General features: G+C 46.0%; 1 protein-coding gene across 1 annotated transcript in view; it reads right to left on the reverse strand.

Annotated features, from left to right (window-relative positions):
• Positions 1–24,490, reverse strand: part of CACNA1B (calcium voltage-gated channel subunit alpha1 B) — a 288,836-nt gene that overhangs the window by 138,596 nt on the left and 125,750 nt on the right. The window contains 2 exon segments of the mRNA XM_034067574.1: positions 3,952–4,067; positions 18,524–18,627. Coding sequence (XP_033923465.1) covers positions 3,952–4,067; positions 18,524–18,627 — 220 coding nt within the window.

A 24,490-nucleotide genomic window follows, 5' to 3' on the forward strand; every position in this document is an offset into this window, starting at 1 on the left:
GATTAACCAGGCCCAGCTCCCTCATCACAGAGATGCTCCAGAATATTTGCCTACTTAGTCTTGACCTCATGATGTGTGAATTTTACATGAAATCACCTGGTACCTCATTTGAAAATATTTAAATCCTCCTGACTACCCTGCATATCCAGTCTTCAACAGGCACCTGAGAAACAAGTGAAGCTAGAAACATCCTGCCTGGCTTCTCTATAATCCTAAGTGAAGAAAGTCAATTCAAACTCTAAGGAACTTGGTCAGACTGTGGGTCGAGTTTTATCTTTTAAGTCATGCCTGTATAAATTCAGCACATTAATCTGTGTTATAATTTTCTCTTTCATTCTTCAAACCTTTCTTAAGGCAGCATTTGTTAAGCATTTTATCAATTCAGGCTTCCTGTATTAAGTACAACTCACACAAGTATTTGCACATTAAGGTTGCCACTGTTTGAAACACGTTGGTATAAATCCCTCAGGCAGATAATGCTGCAGTGTTAAACAATCCACATTTAAAACAACCTGAGCTATGTTTGCTTCCATTTCAACCACAACTCCACTTCTGGTGATTTATCAGTAGTGAGCTGGCACCAAAACCTGTCAGCTCTGCCAAGGCACCTACTTGAAAACTTCACAAGCACTTTTTATCAATATTTTTCTTCCTCTTTATGCTCTTATTTTACCACAGAAAAAAAATTTCAAGGTAACACTAGAAAAAAAATAAATAAATTAAAATGCATCATTCAGCTACTGAAGAGCCAGAAGTTTCATTCTTACACCACAAATATGAGACAAGTCATTAGACCAGGTCTGGAACGTACTCGAGTTAGCAGTTAAGAGGTAGGAAACAAAGACCCCATTGTTTCATTCTGGAGGAGTGAAGTGTCTACAAATTCAGTATAAGAAAAGGTCAAATTTTATCTAATTCACCTTTTCAATGCAATACGCACAGCAAGAGATAATGCAACATCATTCAGATTACGAGTAGGGGAAACTGTGGGAAACATTCAAGAGTGGTCAATAAATGATGAACACAATGCTAAATTAAAATCATTGACAAACAGGAGGTAGTGTACAGATGAAAGAGTGGTTTTAGACGCTCAGCTCCTTTCCTTGGTGCTAAACTAGTTCAAGCCCTTGAGATAAAAACTTAACTACCAAGAACAAGGAAACCTCCTTTCCAGCTCCAGCAGCTACTGGGAATATGTAAACCATTACAGAGCAAAAACTATCAAAGCATTAAATACCACTTTATGAATCACTGTCATGCAGTTTTCCTACTTTGCATCAGAAATAAATGTGAAAAAAAATGAACAAACTGCTCACGGAGGATATTATAAATATTAGAGGTCTGGAGATCCTTCCCTAGGAAGGGAGGGGGTGGAGCAGCTGGGTTCTGAATGCTTTAGAGCAAGAAAATAAGATGAAACAAGGTAAACTAGAGAAAGCAGAGAAACAAAAGAAATAAAAAGAAATAGGGAGTGCACTCCTGGGCTTATCCTCTCACTGCAGAAAAGCAGCATTTAAAATTGAGGGCAGGACATACAGTTTGGTGCCTTGGTTTGGCTCTTTTTTGAGTCAAAGCAACTGTTAACATGTGGAACTCCTTGCTACAAGATTCAATGAGGGCAAGGAAACAGATATTTGTATGGATAATAACATTGTCCCCCCCCCCACAGTACTGGACAAGGAAGACTGTCTAGTTTGGAAATCCAGGATCATGCCCTGGTTGAAATCCTGACCTCTGAAGCAGAAATGGTAAATCCCCATTGATGCCAGTCACAGATTTCAGCTCCTGAATTCAAACCACTCAATTCTGTTTTGGTTAGCCTTCACAATACCTTTTGTATCTAAAGATTTACTAACACTGCTGAGCTGATTTTAATTATTGATATTATTCAGCTGTACTGGAAGCTTTCTTTATATTCCTGTTGTATTTTCAGCCTTTTTTTCAGAGTATTTTTATGATTCACTGATTCAGCTGTTTTGCATACACCTTCCTGTTCTAGAAAACCTTCAGGATCTTTTCTTATTAGACAGAATAAAAAGATGGACAATTTACAGCATACTAATGTGGTATTTATTCAGCACTGGCAATACAGAAATAGAATAGCCAGCCATTCCCACAGGGTGCAAAGCTGGAGCAGAGATTGGTTGTATGTTTCATAACTTCTCTACATCAACTTTCAGACAAGTTCAGCTAATGACCTCTGCATGGCTCTTCTAGGCAGAACAGTCACCAAACCTAAAGGAAGCAACCCTACAAGGGAATTCTCATCTTTATTTTATGGAGGGGGAGGCCAGGATTTAGAGAAATTATGGGAGCCTTAAAAGAAAGCTTAAACGCCTTAAAAGCTTTTGGCACCAGAGCCAAAGGAGAACCACGGAGCACTGGATAAACCAGTAATTTGAATCTGAGGTAGCACAAAAGCTTTAGACACATGGGAAGAGGAACTATAAATGGAAAGTGAATGATTTGTCTTTTTTAATCCTACAGAACCATAGAATGAAGTGTGGTCGCTTAACTGAGGACAGTTGCTGTGGAACAGTCACAGTGAGTAAAAATCCGTCAATACAACTGGTACTCAATTGTCACTCTGAGCAGTGCTATAGGAAATAGTGGTTTCCAGACACCAAATCAACTGCTGCTACTTCTTCCTGGTTTACATTTCAATGATTCAGCCTTTTTTTCTCTCTGGCCATGTTGTCAAGTCGTGCTCACACCACTGCCCTGCTCCCCAAGGAACATCAGCCAGCAGATCCCTTCAGAGGAGACAGCAGAAGCAAAGCAGCAAGAGCCACATGAAAATGCTCTTCCAAATAGTGGCACCCAGCTTGTGCACACGAAACAGAAGCTGTAAATCCAGACAAAGAACGGCTTACCCACAGAACAGGAGCAAAATGCTCTGTCTCCTGGCTTGTACACAGCTTAGGCATGCACAACAATTTGCTGTGACTGTACATTTACTTGCTTGCCCGAGCACATTTTAGCACATCTGGCCTCTAGCATCAGTATGGGTTTCAAAACAAGCAATAATGATGTAGCTTTTAGTGTGGCACCAGCTCACAGGTTAGGACCAGTTCTGCCAGCAGCTGATGGCAGGCGAGCCTCTATATAATGTTGGACTTCAGTTTCCCCATTTGTAAAGAGCAAGGATGAAGATGACATGCCTAGAAAGGCACCTGAAGATCTATTTGAGAAATCACAGCTTCTTTCTCCCCCCATCACTGTTTTAAAAGGCATTTTCACTTTACTCAGGTATTCCAGCTTTTCAGAAAAGCAAGCAAGGAAGCAAATTAACCCCAGAAGCTTTCTTGATGATACGTGAATGAATTGCACTGTGGTTATGTCAGCTACTCTATGACACAGAAAGGTTATTAGTAATCTTTCCTGTTCGACAAAAAGGCAAAGCAAAGCATGTTATTTTTTGTTAAATTAGTGTGTTTGGGTCCTTGAAGTTGCTCACTGCTTGCAATAAAGAGCAATGCTCAATTATAACAGTTATAAAGCAGTGTTAATGTGTGCTGGAGCGAGTTCCATGGAAGTGATCTCTATAGCTCATAAAACTGTATTTTGCCATCATAGCAAGAGAGGTTTATAAAACAGCTGTGGTGGAAAGTAAATAAAACACAAATGACTCATCCAAGGGAACAGTTTCCCCACTGTGGACACTTTGGGCACTGTATCACTTTTTATATCACACTGTATTAAGACAACTGGTTTGATCTCAGCAATAAAGAAAGATGGCCAAGCTCCTTCGGTTTTGCTTAACAAAATTGAGATCTTTTGCAATAACTTAAGTGTGAATGCTCTGAAACAAGCCCAACAAAAATAACAAGTGCTACCTGGGCCCTCTCTAGTCTTACATTACCTCCAATACCGAGGACTAGGTCTCTGTCACCATCAGACTCTTCTTGCCACATGACACATTGAACAAGGATGGGAGATCTCTTGCCTTACCTGCTTTGAAGATCCACTCCAAGTATCCATTTAGTTCCCTTTCAATTTGCTGCTGCCTGCGGAGTTTCAGGAAAGCCCGGCGATTTTCTACCCTCTCTCGTTCTTTGGCAAATTCACTATGGAGAGAGAATGAGAAAGCACATCGCAAGTGGTCAGGGAAAACACACAGACACTCTTTTGTCTTTCAGGCTGTGTCTATGAAGCTTGTGAAGTCGATGACAGCACTAGTGAATGGAAACCACAGCACGCTACATGTTGTCATCCAACTTCTCTAGAAGCACAGTATCAAGTCACAGTGACACCAGCACTTCTTTGGTGTTGGAAGAACTCTACTCTTCCCTGTTAGACTTTCTTCAAGTTCCCCCATACTTAAGATGATTGACAAACGCAACTCAAACGACAGCTACGAGTGAGGATGGGCACACTGGGATCAAGTTGAAATAGCCCAGTGCTCTGGGTAAGGGGTAACAATGATCTTGCTACTCCCTAAAAATCACATGGAAAACAAGTATCTTGATATCAGATCATTAGAACAGGACCATACAGGGAAATCAGAGAGGAAAGTTCATTGTTGGATGAAAGAAGGTTCATTGCAAAAACCTTACCCAAGTCCATCCTACTGCCCAGTTTGAAATGATGCTAAAACAACAGTTCAGCCACCACTCGAAGACATTGGGAGTTTCCCCAAGCTAATCTATATCACCTCTGAAAACTTCTGATGTTTATCAACCATTTACAGAGCTCTGAACCAGGCTCTGCAACCCCTCGCTATAAGCACACACAGGAGCAACTCTCACAATAGCTTGATCTATATGGTTAAATGTGAGATTCAGCTTTTGTCCCCTATGAACACCAGCGGTTCAAACCTCCCATTTGGGATCTTAACTCTGCTGCATCCTCCAATCTTCAGTTAGATGGCAGCTGTTGCAAACATGCAGCCAGGCACTGCTCATGCCTAAAATCTCACCCAGTCATCAGTTCATTACCCACACATGCTCCTCAAACACCAGTGAGAAGATGAGAGAAAGGAGGAAGAATAGGGGGAGAACAAACTGCAAAGTGCCAGAGGCACCTTTATATTCACAGTCTACACTTCATCCTTCAAAGCTGACACTTTTACTTTGTTTGGCAGGACTGTGTGAGAGGGAATTGTAGGAAGGGACTGTAGGAAGAGCTTGGCTCAGCACTGTGTCACAGACCGGTACCAGCCACTGATGCGAGAGCTGCCATCAGCTGAGGTGTTACCTTGATTTTGGCAGCACATCCCTGTCTCCAGACTCCCCTTTCCTGGCCCCCACCTGACAGGGCAGCCCATGACCCCATCCTTGAAACAGAGGAAGCTGAAACATCATTCTCAATTGAAAGTTCCTCCTTGGCATTCAGCTTGCGTCTGCCAGATGAGTTGGAATCTTGCTCGTGTCAGCTGGACCACTGATTTTCTCCCTTTTCCTTTTTAATGTACTCATTTCTGGTTCAGTGCCTGCTGGTTGGGGCCACAGACCTCCTCTCACTTTTGATTTCTCTCTGGAGCAGGAAGAATGAGATCAGACAGCACAAGGTGACAACATGCATTTAAATTGCCAGACATGCAGGGGTCACAGTTCCTGCACTGCAGGCTCGAGTCACCACAAACTTCCTAGGGCTGGGCTGGGTGGGAGCAGGAGGCAACACGCAGTGGGAGTTTCACAGTATCCCTGCCTGGTCTGGGTTGGAAGGGACCTTAAAGCTCCTCCAGCTCCAACCCCTGCCATGGGCAGGGACCCCTTCCACTGGAGCAGCTGCTCCAAGCCCCTGTGTCCAACCTGGCCTTGAACACTGCCAGGGATGGGGCAGCCACAGCTTCCCTGGGCACCTTGTGCCAGTGTACCACCATTTCAGTGTGCTTCATGAAGGACCAGAGCAGGCAGGAAGGGCAATAGATGAGCCATGAAACCATTCCTTCATCCCTCTGGAGCAGGCCAGGGAGAGCTTTCCCTTGCAAAGTCTTTTATCCTCTGCCAGCTCCTATTTGGCCTACGGAAAGTAACAGCTACCTAGAACTTGTCCATTTAATCTCAGCTTTAAACATATAAGAAAACAAGGGAGAAACTGTGCAAAGTTGCAAACCTGCAGTAGTTTCTGTACAGCTACACATGCTTTTCAGGGGATATCAAAATGCCATATTTCATCTAAAAATATTTTACTGAAGTTTTCCTGTTGGTTCTAAATGAAAACACAGAAAGTCCTATGGGAATGTTTGGTAACACTAAGTTTACTCTTTTATTTGGCAGAACTGCAACCAACTGCAAAAATCTCCCAAATCACCAGAAAGAAACCTGAGCAGGAAATATGCTGGTCCTCTAGAACTTTGGCCAGTTCTGGAATGAATAATGATGTTCACCCATTCTCATACTTAGGTTTTGTCAACCTCCTGATGCCCCAAAAGCCTTCCAAAGCATTCATTTTCAGCACTGTCCAGATAGGCATTAAGAGGAGGAAAGCTGAAAGGTTGGTACTCCTACACACAGCACAGCAACAGGAGACACTGCTTTGGAAGAAGCCACACTCTGAGTCGATGACTATCATGCATTTAGTTACAACATGACAGTTGTGAATAACTGATTCTATAGAGACAGCAGGAACAAACAGAAATCAAAGGAAGGGCATTCATCATGGAAACCACACGCCATCCACTCAAGCCTAACACACCACATTTTTCTTCTCAAGAGTGGTCGGTGCTTAAAGCCACCAGGAAGATGGATGATTGTTGCTTATCACCTTGGTGGGTGGAAGAGCAAAATAAATCTTGGTGCAAGTATGCACTGAAATAGCCACTTCAGGGAAATGCAGGAGCACACCCCCCAGCCACAAAAGAGACAAGGTCAACTCATGAGTAACCACCAGGGTTAGGAAAAGACTATAAACCAATGAAGTTCTTACAAGTACTTTATCCATGCTGGCCTGGAATTAAAAATACTGTCACAGCAACTCAAAAGGGAAAAATTAAACAACCTAAAATCATCATCCCCTGAGACACTGATTAACTTTCCTATATGACAGCAGAGAGCTGAAATAGAGCATCATGTAATGTGCCTCCTGGTCTTGGCTTTCATGGCTCACTCCCAGGGTGGCAGCAGGTCTGCTGCAAGACTAATCACAGTGTTAAACCTCTGCAAGTCAGGTTTTCTGCTTGGAAAACAGACAGGAATGCTTCCCACTCACAGGGAAGAAGCAGGGAGAGATGATACAGCATCACTGTCCTTGCTGCCACTAATGGGGCTGATGATTAGCAATTCCTAATAGCAACACAGGTAATTAGCTGCTCATTCAGGGTAATACCACTGAGCTACACATGATCTCCTGAAACCTCAGATGTTAAAATGGGAGAACATCCTTCAGCTACTGAATCTATAGCACTGTTCAGAGGGAGCTGAAAGAAGCACAGATCTCAGAAAGATTCTGCCAGAGACTCCTGGAATGCAGATGTAAAGGACTTTTAGAATTTTAAGTCTGAAAAATAAATAAATTAAAAAGAAGGAAAAAAAAAAGAAAATTTAGTATTGGCTTCATCTCCACTCCAAGTGCACCAAAGGAATGAGTAAAGTTGCTCCTGGATGGCACATGATATCCAGGGACATAGTCCTGCCTGGAGAAATCCATCCCTCAGGAATGGAGAGGAGCCAGGTAACTCAAGTGGGTGAGCTGCTGGCCAAGGCACCTGCCAGCACTGCAGATGTTTCACTGAGTTACTCAAAGACCAAAACTCAAGAATCCTCCAGGTGGAGAAACAAAATTGGCCAAGACAGGAGGTTTGATTTGCAAGCTTTGTTGCCTGAATGTGAAGCAGCGCCCAAGAACAGATTTGATACCTGTCAGCAGCCTGGTAAGCAGCCCATGTCACTCAGGAACAGGGAGGAACGTGCTGGAGGTAGAAGATGGAGTACAGCAGCTCCTGTGGCTGCCTGGCAAGACGGAAAAGCATCACAACACATGCTGGAAGAGCAGCACTGGGCTCTCTCAGTCACTTGTGTTATGCTCCTCTGGGGATGCTTGGATGGAAAGAGAAGTGTTCAAAGTTCCTGTTTCAATCCACTCCTTTTACATTCAGCAAGGAAGGAACCCCAAAAGAAACTTTGTGCCAATTATGCACATAACTCTCAGTGAGCTTGCAACAAGAGCAAGACTGAGGTAGGAATTTCCTTAAGGGGCTGCAAAGGGACTGCAGAGATAAGAACATACACTTGTAGCACCCGAACATATGAAGATGGTGCATAAGAGAGGTAGTAACATGAACACAACACTATCTGCATTTTTCAGTAAAACCACATCTTTTGTGCTTTTGGCAGGCTTTAACCACTTGCTCAGGGCTGTATGACACTTAGCAGGTCCTTCAGAGCGCCTTGTGCCTTCTTAGCACAAGGACTGAACACACCTCCAGGCCTCCCAGCATCCTGAGAGCATCCACATGCAAGCAGAAACAATTGTATTTTAAGGGGGAGAAGTCCATTTCCTACCAGTTCCTTTGGTTAATCAGCTGGAAGAAGGAAATGGGGAAAGAGCCTTCACTTAACTTTTTCTTTCCCTCTCAGGTCTGTTTCTGATGCTGGGGTTTGCCACCTTGTCCTAATCCAACCAAATCCCAACCACTTGGGTGGAGCCAGTTACAATAATGTGGAAGGCAGATTCCTGCTGAGCCTACCCTCCTTGTGTTCCTACCATTCCATAGATCCCTCAGTATTTGTGTGATTGCATTTGCTCCCTCAAAAACACACAGTCCTGCAAAGCACCTGCAAAGAACCAAGCAAAACCTGGCTTGGTTCACCAGGTCTGCTCCAGTTAATGTTCCTGACATTTCATTGACTAACTGCAGAAGCACCCACGTGTTTATAGAAAAGCAGATTCTTGCTCCAGGGAAAGAATTTGTTCTGTGGGTTCCTATCTCTGTGTTTTGTCTTCATGGAGAACAATAAATCCTTTATAAGGGAGAAAGCAACAAAAAAAGCCCAACAGCTTTATGACTGTCACTGTTTATGCAACTAAAGGCAGAAAGCCTTGGTTGTGCTAAATATTTAGTTTGCCTTCTGGAAATTAGTTTTGAGAGATAAAGGCACTGAGGGAGTCCAAGACGGAGAATGAGCAGGAGCAAGGTGGGCAGTGGGGAGTGGAAAGAGAGAAAAGCAGATGCTCAGTGTCCTGCATTTTGGCAGAGGAAGAGTCTGGTACCCTGTAGAGCATCCTCACCCCTCCTTTGGGTGTTGCAGTGACTTAGGGCAGTGCATAGGGAGTATGAATCACAACAGCAAAGCGAGGGATCTGAGCAGGGACCATGGACATCACCTTTCCTTGATTCCTGCAGCATTTTGCTTCAGCAAGGGTGCATTGGCATAGAATCACAGCTGGTTTGGGCTGGAAGTGACCTTAAAGCTCCTCCAGCTCCAACCCCTGCCACGGGCAGGGACCCCTTCCACTGGAGCAGCTTGCTCCAAGCCCCTGTGTCCAACCTGGCCTTGAACACTGCCAGGGATGGGGCAGCCACAGCTTCTCTGATTCTGTCACTAGGAAACCATCACCAGCAGCAGCACCAGTGATTCTTTGAACTTCTAGGGATTAAAGGACCCACCTCAGCTCACAACACAGCTCTGAGAGCCTGAAAGGGGCTGCCAGGGAGGAGCAGCAGGAGAAGAGCAATCCTGCCAGGATTACACCCTGCAGGCCAGCATCAAAAAGGCTTCAACCTTTGGTGTTTCTAAGGTCCCCTAGGAGAGGAGGAGAGGCAGCCACAGCAGGGGTGAATTATTCACTGCAGCGCTCAGAAAGCAAAGGGCAAGAGGAAGAGATGGGTTGGGGAGGGAGAGGAGAAAAAGCATCATTCCCTTCAGTTCGCTAACGTGGTGAGTTGGAAATACAGGTAGAGAACAGAATCAAATCTGGCTTTAGGAAAGAAAAATACTAAATAAATCCAGGAGTAAACAGACAAACAGTGCAATTTCCATCTGGGAAGATGCAAACCCAAGAGGATGTGGCTCAGCTGTGTCCAGAGTCAGATGCTTGCACCCAGGAGGGCTGCAAACAAAATAAGATGAACAAAGACATGGGTTTCCTTATCATAGCATCAGACATCTTTACCACATAAAGGCCCAGGAAGACTTCAAGGATGAGCCAAGGTATGGTTATTCTCATTAACAGACAAACTCCTCAAGTGCAGAGAGACCTGCAAGTAAAACTAAAGCTGATTTGATGCCTCTGACTTACTGACCTGAAAATGTGAAAAGAACTGCAAGTATTGTTAAATCCCTATTTTAAATACCACTAAAATCTGGCCCATGTCACCACTGAACATAAGAAAGCGTATAGACTAGTATGCCCATCTTAAACAAGAAAAAGCATGGAAATGCACCTCATTTGGGCAAGAAGAAGGTCTGAAGGAAGTAAAAGAAAACACATCCCAGGAGCACAGAGACATCACACCAAAAATTGCTGGATTGAGATGAAACCAAGCAACTGATTAACATGTAAAAGCATCAGTAAGAATTTCCTTATGCCAGTGACATTTAGTGCCTCCAAGATATTGTTTTCCTGGTGGTTTGCTCACAGAGTGTTGAGCCCTGTTATTAAACAAGGAAAGCCCAGCAAAGGACCAAGATTTCTTAGTACAGAAGATGACAGGGCTCTGTGGTTCATCAGCTGTCCTATGAGCTGCATGAAATTCCAAAGACACACAGTGCTGTATGTTTCTATGTCACCTGGATCTACAGGTGGCCAAGATCACACTGGGACTGCCTGAGGAGGCATGTCCATCTCTCCCAGGCTAAGCCTAAACATACAGACCCAGCTGTCTCAGCTACTTAACCCATCCTTATACCCACGGTTTAGGACTGGCTCAATCCATCCTGAGCAGCTACAGCTGCTTCTGCTTCCTCCTCATTGCTCTAAAGAGGGGGAAAATATAGCTCTCCTCAACCATCTGATAGAGGATGAAAGTATCACTGAGGGATTGATCTCTCAGCAGCAAGCCAGGCTTCACAGTCACTTTTATCACTGAACATAGCAGGAAGATGCTTCAAATGCAAGCCAGATATGGGATACACATTGTATTTCTAGAAAGAGGAACAGCACAGAGGTGAAGCCTTCAATACATCTTCCTTCCTTTCGTCTTTACATTCAGCTGGTGCTGGTTTCACTTTGATTCCACCTAATCCGACTTGCAATGCTGTGAGTGTCACAACTGGACAAATCTGGCTTGAAGGAGGTAACTATGAAGAGAGAAAAAGGATTAAAAATCATCGTTTATCTCATAGGATCAGCCTACTGCAATTGCTGGATGAACCTCTGGTTCTGTTCATCAAGTTTCCACCACCGAGTCCAAAGCAGAGGCCCCAGGATATTAAAATTTAGGTCTCCTATGTATCATTCCTATATTGCAGACTTTAATATCATTGCAGTGTAACAGAAGAGCAAATAAAAGTAGTCTGTCTCTCCTATGCTAACCAAAACCACAAAAGAGGCAAAGGATCCACATTCAATAGGACGTTCAGCTTGGTGAGATGAAGCTCATGTGGAAAGTCATTGCTCCCTGACCTCTTCGGCAAGAAACACACTGCTCCCACGTTTCCTGTTTGCAACAATGGCTTGGTTAAAAGGGGGATGAGCAAGGAACAACAGGAAAGAAAATAAAAGTTTTTGCCCTTTCTGCTCCTTTTTAAGCACAGGCTGGGGACAGCCTAAAAGCAAGGAGGAAACAAGCAGAACCTCATCTCTTTTCATGATGCAGCTCTTTTGCCGCAAATAATTAACAGCAGCCAAAGTCAGATCACAGCAGGTAACAGTGAACTTGGAACGAATGAGCAGGGAAAATGAATTATTATCTCTGTAATGAGGGAGAAGGAGGACAGAAGAACACTTTGCCATTATGACAAATTAATCAGCCTAATTCTTCTCCAGCCTCTGCACGTCTTTGCAGACTGAAGTTTTACGATCTCAATCTGGCAAAATTCCTCAGGATGGGAAAACATGTCATGGGACTCAGCAGAGCAGGTCACCGAGACAGCTTGTTCAGCGAGGTCTGGATGGGGCTCTGCATCCTCCCAGGAAGCTGCTCTAACAACACAAAAGCCTCAGTGACCCCAGATACAACCATTAGAAACAGATGTCCCCCAGGGAGACTAAAGCATACAACCAGGAGAGTGTTTAATGGGAGTCTGCCCAGGGAGCATCACCCCATGCTGAAGACTGCTCAAAAGAGTGTGCAGCAGCAAAGAACTAAAGCACCATTCACCCTGATCCTGGTCAGCCTGCAAGGTGCCAGCACGCTCTGTAGCTGTGTCCCTTGCCAGGCTCCTGCTGTCACAAAGATGCTGCATCCGTTCAAAACATCTCCCTGCAGCTCTTACCCCAGGTGGTCTCATAGAACAAGAGGCAGGTGCTGTGCATCTTAGGACCACAGAATCCCAGCCTGGTTTGTGTTGGAAGGGAGCTTAAAGCTCCTCCAGCTCCAACCCCTGCCACAGGCAGGGACCCCTTCCACTGGAGCAGCTTGCTCCAAGCCCCTGTGTCCAACCTGGCCTTAATTATTACGGTAATACTTAAGAAGGGAAGATGCAAACTGGCCACTGCAGTGCCTCTCCACACTTGGTTATCGCGGCCAGATGAGTAAACCTCAGGAAAGATAATTTTTCATCACAGGCTGGTCTGGAAATACCTCAGGCTTCACCATGAATATTTGAGGACATGACAAGCAGCATTTTTCACACTTGAGAGAAACAGACTCAATATTCAAATGCATCATTCACAGTGCACTGCCCTCTCTGGCCAGCACTCCTGCTGTCTCGCCACCCCCACCACTGCATGAAGCGGTGCCAAAAAGCACTTAGCCTTGAAATAAGTTAAATCATCTTCCTCACAGCATCCCATGGTAACGTTTATCCTCTTTGAATTGTTTTGATGCTTTGGATTACACAATCACAAATGTATTGTACAGAATCATCCAGCTCATTACCAAGCAAAATTAATACCCAGCTCAACATGCCAGCAGTAGAAAACTCCATAATCCCACCAGCCCGCTGGAGAAAGCAGCTAGCTGGGCTGGGAGGATGCTGAGGGCTGGGAGGGAGCAGCAGCAGAGTGAGGAAAACAGCGCTGGAAATCAGTGCTCAGGCAGGGAACACCAGGAAGCTCAGGTGTACATGAAGATGGGTGCCCAGGTAGCAGAGGGCTGCAGCAAGAAGGCAGTAAAAAATTAGATGAATAATAAGCCTTGGTCAGGACTTCTCAGTTCAACGGAGGACATCTGTGTTTGTGTTCCTCCTCTTCCTGCTTGGGGAGATACAAAGACCTCTGTTACCCACCCCCAAGAGATCATCTGGAAAAGCTGAAATAAATCCTGTAACAGTCTTACAATACCTAAAGGGGTCCTACAAGAAACCTGGAGAGGGGCTTGGGACAAGGGCCTGTAGGGACAGGCCAAGGGGAATGGCTTGAACCTGCCCAAGAGAGGGGAGACTGAGCTGAGCTCTTAGGCAGAAGCTCTTCCCTGTGAGGGTGCTGAGGCGCTGGCACAGGGTGCCCAGAGAAGCTGTGGCTGCCCCATCCCTGGCAGTGTTCAAGGCCAGGTTGGACACAGGGGCTTGGAGCAAGCTGCTCCAGTGGAAGGGGTCCCTGCCCGTGGCAGGGGTTGGAGCTGGAGGAGCTTTAAGCTCCCTTCCAACACAAACCAGGCTGGGGTTCTGTGATTCCCTCTTCACTGTAAACTGCAGAACCATGTGCAGAGTTCGATAAAAAGTTGATCAGGATCATCACAGGGCATTTTCTGGTCAGAATTGAAGCTAAGCCCCATGATATCCCTAGCAGCAAACAACCCTGTCTTTAGGGGAAACTGAAAGGCACTTGGGGTCAACCCTTCTTGGCATGACTTGGAGCCAGAACGTTTCCATGATGCCACCAGAGGCAGCCAATCTATTTTTCTATAGAAAGGTGGTATTCCCTGTGATGGATTCCCTGTTGTTCCACTCTCTACTGGAAACCTTACAAAATGCTATCCCAGTTTCTGGGAAACACGGTGGCCCAGCTTTCTGGAACAAGGTTGGCATGGCTAGAATGGCTTCTGATGGTTATAACAGATGTAAAGTCAAGTGCAGGTCTCTACTATGAACAAAACAGTTCACCCTTTAGATGGATGATGGTGCAGCAGAACTTCAGCCAGCTGTTTAAGCTCCTGTTTGGTCTTTTACATTTCCCTTTCCCCTTTTTTCTGTCTGTGAGTGGGGAGTTATGAGGCTTGGGCAGTCCCCCCAACGTGCTTCCCAGCACATGGAAGAGAAGAACTCCCCCTGCATCTTCTCGATCAGTTGGGCAGACCTCCGCATGCAGTAGACAAATGACTCTCCCAAATGTCCTAATGCTATTAAAGGGGAGAGAAATCTCCTGCTTCTGCAGTCCTAGCCCTACACAGTCCCATCTTCACTTGAATCAGCTATGCCACTCAATAAAGCTCCTCCAGAAAAACATTACCTGTGGTTTTCTGTTCTATTGGATCCTGCAGGGCTGTTGGATTTTATCAGCTTAAAGAGGGATCAAGTACCAGAGAGGAAAAACAGAAAGCATGGGGAATACATAGTGAGGAAGAGAGAGGAAAATCCCCAACAAGGGACACAAGCCGTATTACTGCTCCATAGCAAACAGGGTGCTGTACTCCTGCTGGAAAGCCCCACATCTATGGACAAGCAGAGGAAGCTCCTGGATTTTAAGAGTTGTTCCAATCTCAGTTCAGTTGTGTACCTATGACTATGCAGTATTCCAGGAAAACTTCTAATCCCATTCACAGCAAGAGAACAGCACAGTCTGTCTTAACTTGTGACGTGCAACCTAGTAATGGGGGGCTGCTACCAGTTTCCCCAGCCAGAGCACCCCCCTTTAGTACTGTGTATGGCACAGCATCCACTGCAACGTGCTTCTTTTGTAAAGGCGTAGGAAAGCCCAACATCCCCATTGCACCAGCAGAAATAAGATGCTGGGAATGTCCACAGCCCGTGTCCTGGGATCACCGTGGAAATCTGGGTATTCAGAGGCGCAAGCAGAGCCAAGCTCTGCTGGCTGGCCCTAGTGCTTGCATCAGTGAGAGGAAGGGAACAGAAGGCAGAGATCACCATATAGGGGGGTGTTTAAACACTAACCCATTTCAAGAGCACTGGCAGTGCTTTGATCAGTGCATATGGAGAGGACACACTCTCCAGCAGGCAGAGGCTCATTTAATCTGAATTATGGAGTCAACATGCTTTTAATTACATCCTTAGCCAGGTACTCAGAGGTTTCTCTCATACGACTGTAGCACAGGATTAGGGGCTATCTTTATACCACACATTCAGCAACACTTACAGATTTCCACATCTCCCCATCACTTCCTTGCCTTTGCTTTCATTATAGTTCCAGAAGAATCAGCAGAGGGGAAAGGCGGCTTGCTCTTTATTTAAAAACAGGTATCATCTCTTCTGTAGCATTTGCAATGCAAATGAGTCCGTATTTTGCTAGCAGATGAGGCTTGGGTCAATCCACTTTGACTGCTCAAACAGATAAACCCAGGAGCTAAGCCTGCTCATCTGCCCAGTGTGGACATGGGTCCACAAATAACTCCAGCAAGCCAAAAAATCCCATTTTCCAAGAGTCATGGCAAAACTCTGTATAATCTACTGCAGTAGGAAGCTCAACAACTTGTCATTTCAGATCATTCATTATTGCCATAATCTGTGATGGCATCTGCATACCTGCTTTAGAAATCTGTTGCTTTCTTATCACCCACTGAGGAGCACAAATACGTGAAAGGAAATAGCTCAAAACTAACAGCAATAAAAAATGATCACGCAAAAGCTTTTTGTGTGACTTTGCAAGGTGCAGACAGTGTCATCCTGAAGCTTAACCCCGACACTTATGATGCACAGGGCAAAGTGTTGGAAAATAAAATACAACCTGAGCAACAGGGGTTTGTGAAAGAGGACAGTAATGAGAATCACACACAAGCTTAGGAAACTAGTGACTATATGTCACTAAATCAACCTCCTTTTATTGAAACAGGTATGTGGGATATTGCCAAGAGTCCCAGTTGTGGGAGTCACTGACGGTGACTGGGACATAGATAACAAAATGTACTTGAGTGAAACTGTACCCTATGGAAGTCATTTGCCAATGACTCTTTCTCCAGCAGAAATTTCTCTATATTCTACAGTGCTCTCTGGGCCTTATATAATATAATTACAACAATCTCTGCTTTCAGAGGGTCTTTCCATTCTCTGGTGCCTTCTTATTCCCTGTTCATTCAGGCATACCCAGTTCCTGCCATTGCTCAATAAAGTCCACCATCAACCTGCTGAGCAGGTGTGGTCAGTGCCTGTGCTATTTATTCTCCTCAGCCTCACCCCAGAATTATTCCAGCCAAGGACATGAAACCACTATGCAAAATAGAATTTAGAAGCTTCCCTCTGAAGAAGACACCATCACCCTTACCACTAAGCAAGGAGAACCCCAGTGCACAAAGCTGTTCTTTTAACAGGAGAAGAGAAATATAGGTTGGAAGTAGATCATAGAATCATAGAATAGTTAGGGTTGGAAAGGACCTTAAGATCATCCAGTTCCAACCCCTGCCATGGGCAGGGACACCTCACACTAAACAATGGCACTCTGTCCAACCTGGCCTTGAACACCGCCAGGGATGGAGTATTCACAACCTCCCTGGGCAACCCATTCCAGTGCCTCAGCACCCTCACAGTAAATAACTTCTTCCTTATATCCAATCTAAACTTCCCCTGTTGAAATTCAAACCCATTACTCATTGTTCTATCACTACAGTCCCTAATGAAGAGTCCCTCCCCAGCATCCTTATAGGCTGCCTTCAGATACTGGAAGGCTGATGTAAGGTCTCCACACAGCTTCTCTTCTCCAGGCTGAACAGCCCCAAGGTTCTTTCCAACCCTATTTTTTGATTCTAGGATTCTATATAATATGCATGTTTTGCTCCAGGCAACGAGACGTTTCCAGAGAGCGAGGCAGAGGTCTCCAGCACAAAGGGACAGGAGCCTGCAGGCTTCCAGAGTTTTGCTTTAAATCACACGTATCATTTCAGCCTGTGTGGGCTGACTCCACTGTGGAAGAAGGAAGATGAATCCCTAAGGAACCACACTCAGCCCTGGCTCTGGTGCTCACTTTGAATCATACATCAGACAAGTATGATCACGAAGATCTCCTTGACAAAGCCCCTGGTACAATAGGATGGCCAATGAATGCCTTTGATCAGTTCTTGATCATGACCATTATTTCTGGACTGAAGGAACACCAAAGTGCATGAGACAGCTTCACCCATGGCCCTCTTTTGTAGCAGCACGTCTGCCAGTCCTCGAGCAAAACTGTACTGCTGCTTCCCTCCTTCTACCTCCAGCATGAGCTTTGAGGACAAGGAACCTTAACAAAACAATAAAACTGAGCAAGAATCTGTTCTTTGGAAAACATTTTTCCTTCTCTAGTAACTTAAGAGAAAGAGCAAAGGTGCAGCACTGAAGGGCTTTTACCACTCAAAAGCACTAACTCCTTTCTCTCTTCCCATGGTGCCAAGAGCTAGAAATAAATCCAAACCTTTATAGATCTGTGTAATCCAGATCACGTGGATGGGCTAAGCAGAAACTGTGCAAAACGAGGTACCAAAGTCTAAGAGTTTGCAAACCATTAAGATGATTCAGGTTGTTAATTCCAGATCAGATTTCCACAGATGCTGGGGACGGTCCAGCTAGGCTTCAAACCTGGCAGCCTGAGCTCTGCAATGGCCCAAACCCAAAACTCATATGCAACAAACACCAAATCCTTGGCTGACCCCGGAGGTTTGAACATCAAGAGACCAATGTGTCCCCAGAATTCAGACATTGGCTTAAACAGAGAGAGATTTCAAACAAACAAACACCATGACTAAAAATAACCCCAAGCAACCAAACAAAATCCTGAGATATTCTCATTGCCTTCTGCCTGAGCTTCCACTTTCTCCATGCTGCTCAGCTACACCAAATGCATTATGAACTCTTTGATGTCCAGCATCAGTGGGATCCTGGTGGGCTTTCAAGTTGAGGCAGGAGTAAGTGTTGGCTGCGTAGGGTCAAGTCAGTATAATGACAGGGAGCTCACTTAACAGAATCGTAGAATCTTATGATGGTTTGTGTTGGAAGGGAGCTTAAAGTTCCTCCAGCTCCAACACCTGCCATGGGCAGGGACCCCTTCCACTGGAGCAGCTTGCTCCAAGCCCCTGTCTCCAACCTGGCCTTGAACACTGCCAGGGATGGTGCAGCCACAGCTTCTCTGGGCACCCTGTGCCAGAGCCTCAGCACCCCCACAGGGAAGAATCAATCAATGATTTTCCATCAGCTTGTCCCCTATCTGTGGCTCTACAGTCTTCTAAAAATACCCCACTGCAAGGAAGGGACAGAGTAGGAAACGTGTGTAGGAAGACAATGTACAGTATGATGTAACACCCCAACTTCTCTTTTTCAGCTACATCATCCCACAGTGCTAATTCCAACACATCTTCCCTTCAAGGTGGAGACAAGCAAGTCATTAGGTGTCTTACCCTGATAAGACGCCCAGCACCAAGTTGAGCATGAAGAAAGAGCCAATGATGATGAGAGGGATGAAGTAAAGCCAGTTCCAGGTATTTCCTGCAGCATCGTTTGTCTGGAATCAAAAAAAAGGGAGAAAGAAAAACAGATATTAATTCATATCAGAAACAAAGTACTATAGGGAAACTGGAGAGCAGGGGAGATTCCCCTCACATTTCCAGAGGGCTGTCCACCACTGATGTCTGGTTAGTTCTGTTATGTTCACCAGGTGAAATGCCAGCAAAAGAACTGGTGAACCAAGCTGACTGTCCCACCATCCACACCACAATATGTCATCCATTCCAGTGGGAAGATTCTTCTATTCCTACAGCTCCAGACTGCTCCTGCTGCAGGACCAAAACATGCTTTGCAGCAACCTACCTTTGGTGAGACTCTGGACATCAACCTGCTCCCTTCCCACCTCAACTCTGCGTTCCCATGTGCTGCGCATGGATGTCATATTCACATCTGAGCTGAGACCCGCAACAAAGGAAGGGAACCCATGGCCCTGCATTAATCTGTGCTGCAATTAAGGCAGAGTGTGGCTCCGTGCCCAGAATCTGGGCACACACACAGAGCAGAAGACAAGAAGTCTGCAAGGAAAGGAGGCTTCTTCAGAGCGATTGCAATTCTACATCTGCTGACTCAGCACTTCGGGCTTCTGTCATCAAACCCTGTCTGAGGCTCCCTGAGTAAGCAGCAGCCTCGATGGAGGGGAGGGAAAGGCGGTTTAGTTTATGACAAAGTTCCTTTATTCATCAGCCACAAGGGAGCTCTTTAAGGAAGTGCTGAAATGTAAAACGCCACGTTGCCATTTACTGAGGCCAAGTGCTGAGGAAAATGCAAATTCTCCTCTTGTGAGTGAAGAATGCAGCAATTTGAGAATCTGCTGTTGGGTGGAAGGAAGGGGAAAAGAGAAGCAAAAAGACAAGACCCAAAGACATTCTCCTCCTCCTTCCTCCTCCTGAAGAGGGTAAAGAATAGCAGGAACACAGAGCTCACCTACCTGCCCTAGCACAGAGGCTGGCAGAGACCACAGAGAAGTGCTCTCAGACACCAGCTTGCAAAAAAATGCATTAATTCTAACTGCTATTGGTGCCTTTTACTTATTAACTGTAGTGCTTTTGGGTCATTATTCCCAACCATATTTGCAAGGGTAATTTTGCTTGCTGAAGGATTCACAGAAAGAAGTGTTTGAAATGGGCTTTATTTCAACCAAGCATGCACTCGATGCCACCTCAAAAAGAGCAGAAGTCACCTAATAAAGAACCAAAACCAACGTGTGACACGGGTGACCGATGTCGTAGCATTACTTACAGGTTATAACATTTATAGCACTGATGCAAGCAAATACCTTTTGTGTCATCTTTTAAAACTGTGCATATCTGCACCCATTCTTCCTCAAGGAACACGCTCTGGATCAAACTCACAACAGGCATTCCTCCAAACAGCAAAAACTCTGCAGAAATATCTGTGTCAGTTGATCAGTGACTCACCTGAGAGGAACAGGGACTCACCAACCTCATCACAAACCACCCCTTCTAAAGGGAAAACCAGCATGACAGATCAACCTGAAGGAAAAACAGGCTGGGAAGTGAGAGCAGAAAGACGGGGAGAACTGCACAGCACAACCGCTCATTATGGTTTTTTAATGTCTTTTGCAATACCTGTCATCCCACCCAAGCTGTGCTACTTCTGCATTCTCTGTTTTGTCATTCCATTCCCCCTCTCTCTGCCTTTAGCTATTTCCTTTCCTTGTTCTCCTGCACCACGTCCCTATGGATGGATCCAGAGGAGACAAGGATGCTCATCCTTAGTGCCTCTTTCTCCAACACGTGGGAAAAGTGCCTGGTTCAGCTCCTGGGGTCACCAGAGCAAAAGCCATGGTTTTAGATTTAGAAGCTGTTCTTCAATTCCCATTTTGTTGCCAGAGGTGGCAGCTCTCACGTCTCCACTTGGAGCAGGCGCATCCCAATCTGCCAGGCTGGGATCTGCCATCAGCCAGGCAAGGGGGGCTTGAAATCCAACCCGCAAGGAAGAGCTAGAGGAAGGGAACAGATGGGAAAAGGGAAACGACATAAACATGCAAAGAGAGTGCAGCGGGTTCATTGCTGCCAAATGATCATTTATCGTTTATTTATTCATTTGAAGCCCAAACTTGGCGACAGATCCACAATTCCATGCCATGATCAAAGCCCTTAGAAATGAAATGTGCTGAAATACAACTAATTAACCACCCTCCTCTCAGTGTTTGCTAGACTGTTTTATGCTCGGGGCAAGAAAAGGCCTTGCTCTGTTTGCTCTGCCTCACACACAGGGATCCAAGACAAACCAGAGGGCAAAACACCAGGCAAAAAGGTCAACAGAAAAGCTCTTCTGGTAAAGCAGAGTCTTCCTGGATGTGTAGCATCATTCCCAGCACTCCCAAGCGTGCTCAAACGCCACCATAGTTTATGGCACAGGCTCTGCCATGGTGAGATGCTTTAATGAATCCATCCCATTGCTGCCAGGAAAACTGAATTCTTCTCTTCCAAGGAAAGCCTGGATCCCACAGGCACCTCTGCCCTCTGCCCACGGAGCCACTGAGGCTTGGGCTGTGGCCTGGCTCCAGGCTTGCTCATTTAGCAGGATGAGCCAAGAGATCAAATCAGTGTCTATGTACTGTGTGTTGCACTGCTGTACCACCTGGCTGACTGTCAGCACAACCTGATCCTAACCACAGGGAAGGAGGAGAAATGAAACACTTGTCCTGATGTGCCAGAATTCCATCCACACACAGTAAGGGCTTACAGGAGAGCTCTCTCACTGCCCAGGAGCTGCGGAACCCACAGGTCAGTAACAGCTACAGGGCTCCTCAGAAGCACCCCCTGAACAAACAGTGCCCACATGGAGCTGAAGCCTTGCTCCAGGAGTGTCCCAGCACAGTGCCTCAGGCACACAAAGCCCTTATGAACCATCCAGCCCCTGGAGTGCTCTTCCCAAAAAGCCCAGCAGCCACAGCTCCCTCTGCCTAACCACTGCTCAGCTCCAAGCTGCTTCCACCCCTGACCCAGCACTTGTGCCAAGATGCACCCACTGCACCTGCCCACAGCTGGGTCCCTCCTTTCCCTTCTTGGGGTTTGGAACTGGATGATCTCTAAGGTCCCTCCTAGCCCAAACCATTCTATGATTTTGGTTTTGGGGGTGGTTTTTATCTGCTAAAAGCCTAGATCCCCAACAGCATCCTTCCAGCCTCCTCCATGTGACTCTGCTTCATCATCCAACCGGATACCCCTGCTCAGCAGGAGCATCCAGGTCACAGCTGGATGCCAAAGGACAAACCTTTATATGTTGACACAATGAACAGTTGCCTTTAAGCACCTTCATGCAGCATCAAGCACATTGCCAGCATCTCCAAGCAGTGACAGCACAGCCACCTCTCTGCAGACGCAGAGACAGGGAAGTGAGCACTGTCGTCGGTAACAAACGCAGAAGCTAAAAGGCTCCTGTCACACAGGGAGATTAATGCCCTGAGCTCCAATACAGCCCAAGGGAACTGAGTGTACTCCAGCAAAGCACAAAATACTTCCCACAACCAAACCTTCTGTGGCCTGTCCAACACCAGAGAAAGGCCAGTATTAATTCTCACTTCAGTCTCTCAGACACAGGGAGCTCTTAGGCCACTGCTTCATTATATTAACAAGATGGCAGCTGCTTCAAATTATTAATTCATTTAAAGATATGTTTTGAAACAATTGACTTGAAAGCAGCCTACTGCTGCTTGCAATGTGCTGCAGGGACCAGAAATGCTTTTATATTACCTTTCATCTTCCCTGGCCATGGCCCATGTTCTGAGGCTTGGGGGCAGGCAAAAGCCATTGTGCCTGGCTGCCCTGAAATGAGTGTCTCTGTTGCTGGAGCCTCTTGCAGCTCTGCTCCAGCCACCCCATCCCCTCACCATGAAGTGGTCTGTGAAGCCCTCCCTGCTCCATCGTCCTTCTCTCAGCTCATCCCCATCCTGGCAGCACCCCACCAGCTCTCCCAGGACCCTGCCTGCTTCCAGTTCAGTGTTCCCAGCACTGGGGCATCACCAGGGAGCCTCACGGCCAAATCCCACATGCTGCTGACTTCAAATGGGGCTGATCAAAGGGAGCAGGAGCTAGCTTACTAGGGGAAGGAGCATGTGAATACTCCTCAGCACTTCTTTGCTAGGGAGGCTTCCATCAGCGGTAGGGAGATACTGGGTTAATGATGCCAGCCCCTGCAGAAGAAGCCCTGGCAGCCACCAGGAAGGGAAGCCTGGGCAGTTTCTTTCTTGACCATGGTTTGCATCAGCGATGAGCTCCTGGTTCTGGAATCCCAAAATAACAAGCACACAATCAAGTGGAATTTGGTTTACACAGACAGGTGACTGTTTCTGGTCAATCAGGTTTCAGGGGCTTTCCAGGCTGCAAATTAGAGCAAGTCAAACACAGAATAATCCCCAAAATCCTGCCCTCCTCTTTTCCCTAAGCAGACAGCTCAGCTGCCCACAACCTTCTGCCCTCTCTAGTTTCTGTAATACAACATAAATCTGTATTTCACATAGGTAAATGATAGGAGATTGTAGCATACCCAGGCATGTGTGCCACTGTGCAGTGCCCAGAAAACCAGCATACTAAGGCCATGCCCCAGTGGTGAAGCTGAGACCTGGTGGATCTGCAATCCAAAGCTGACAGTGATCCTAGCTGGTGCACATGGAAGACCTGCAACCTCTCTGCAATGCCCACAGTCCTCTTCAGCACATGCCAAGGGCCAAGTGAGCCAGGCAGTGTCACCAAGTGTTTAAATCATAGAATCATAGAACAGTTTGAGTTGGAAAGGACCTCAAGATCATCCAGTTCCAACCCCCTGCCATGGGCAGGGACACCTCACACTAAACCATGGCACCCAAGGCTTCATCCAACCTGGCCTTGAACACTGCCAGGGATGGAGCATTCACAAACTCCCTGGGCAGCCCATTCCAGTACCTCACCACCCTAACAGTAAAGAATTTCTTCCTTAGATCCAATGTAAATTTCCCCTGTTTAAGTTTCAACCCGTTACCCCTTGTCCTGTCACTGCAGTCCCTAATGAAGAGTCCCTCCCCAGCATCCCTGTAGGCCCCCTTCAGACACTGGAAGCTGCTCTGAGGTCTCCACGCAGCTTCTCTTCCTCAGGCTGAACAGCCCCAACTTTCTCAGCCTGTCTCCATATGGGCAGTGATCCTTTAAATTGCCTATTAATCACTGCTGAACACGATTAAATCCTCTTAGGGAACACAAATGCAACAAGACCTTTGCCATAGGAAAATATTGTGTGGTAGGGACTGGCTACCCTGACTGGAGACTGTTGTGCTCCAAAAAACATCTCATATTTCAGCTTCTGATTTCCAGGTTTCTGATGGAAACACCGTCATGCTCTTTGTTCTTCTCCAAAAATCATCCATTTCTCCACTTGCAGTCCCTTTATTCCTGTGTTGGATGGAAGAGAGCACTCAGGGATGTCCATACACAAGGCTACACCAGATCAGCTCTATCACCACAGACTCACATGTGAGCACATGGACTTTATGGTAAATATATAATTAATATAATTATACAGACTTCCTGATGACTTTGACTTGCACGGGGTAGGATGTCAGTGCAAGCCAGATGCCCATGTAAGGCAGACTAACCCCCCATGGCAGACCCCCTTCTGCACCCACTCCTCTGTGCGTGCTGTCACCACGATGCAAACCCCCTCCTGCTCACAGCTGGAGCTAAGGAAACACACCCAGAGCTTCATGGCTCAGGGTTGAATTCCCTTAAGCTACTGTTATGGGTGGGCAGCCACCTGTCAAAGACAGCAGCTGTGCAGCAGCCTTCACCAGAGCTCCTCTGCCAGTGCTTAAAGACAGCCAAGATTCCTTTATAGGTGCTCTTCTGTTGACTTTGAAGCTT

The sequence above is a fragment of the Melopsittacus undulatus genome, chromosome 11 (genome assembly GCF_012275295.1).
Source record: "Melopsittacus undulatus isolate bMelUnd1 chromosome 11, bMelUnd1.mat.Z, whole genome shotgun sequence".
Lineage (NCBI taxonomy): Eukaryota > Metazoa > Chordata > Aves > Psittaciformes > Psittaculidae > Melopsittacus > Melopsittacus undulatus.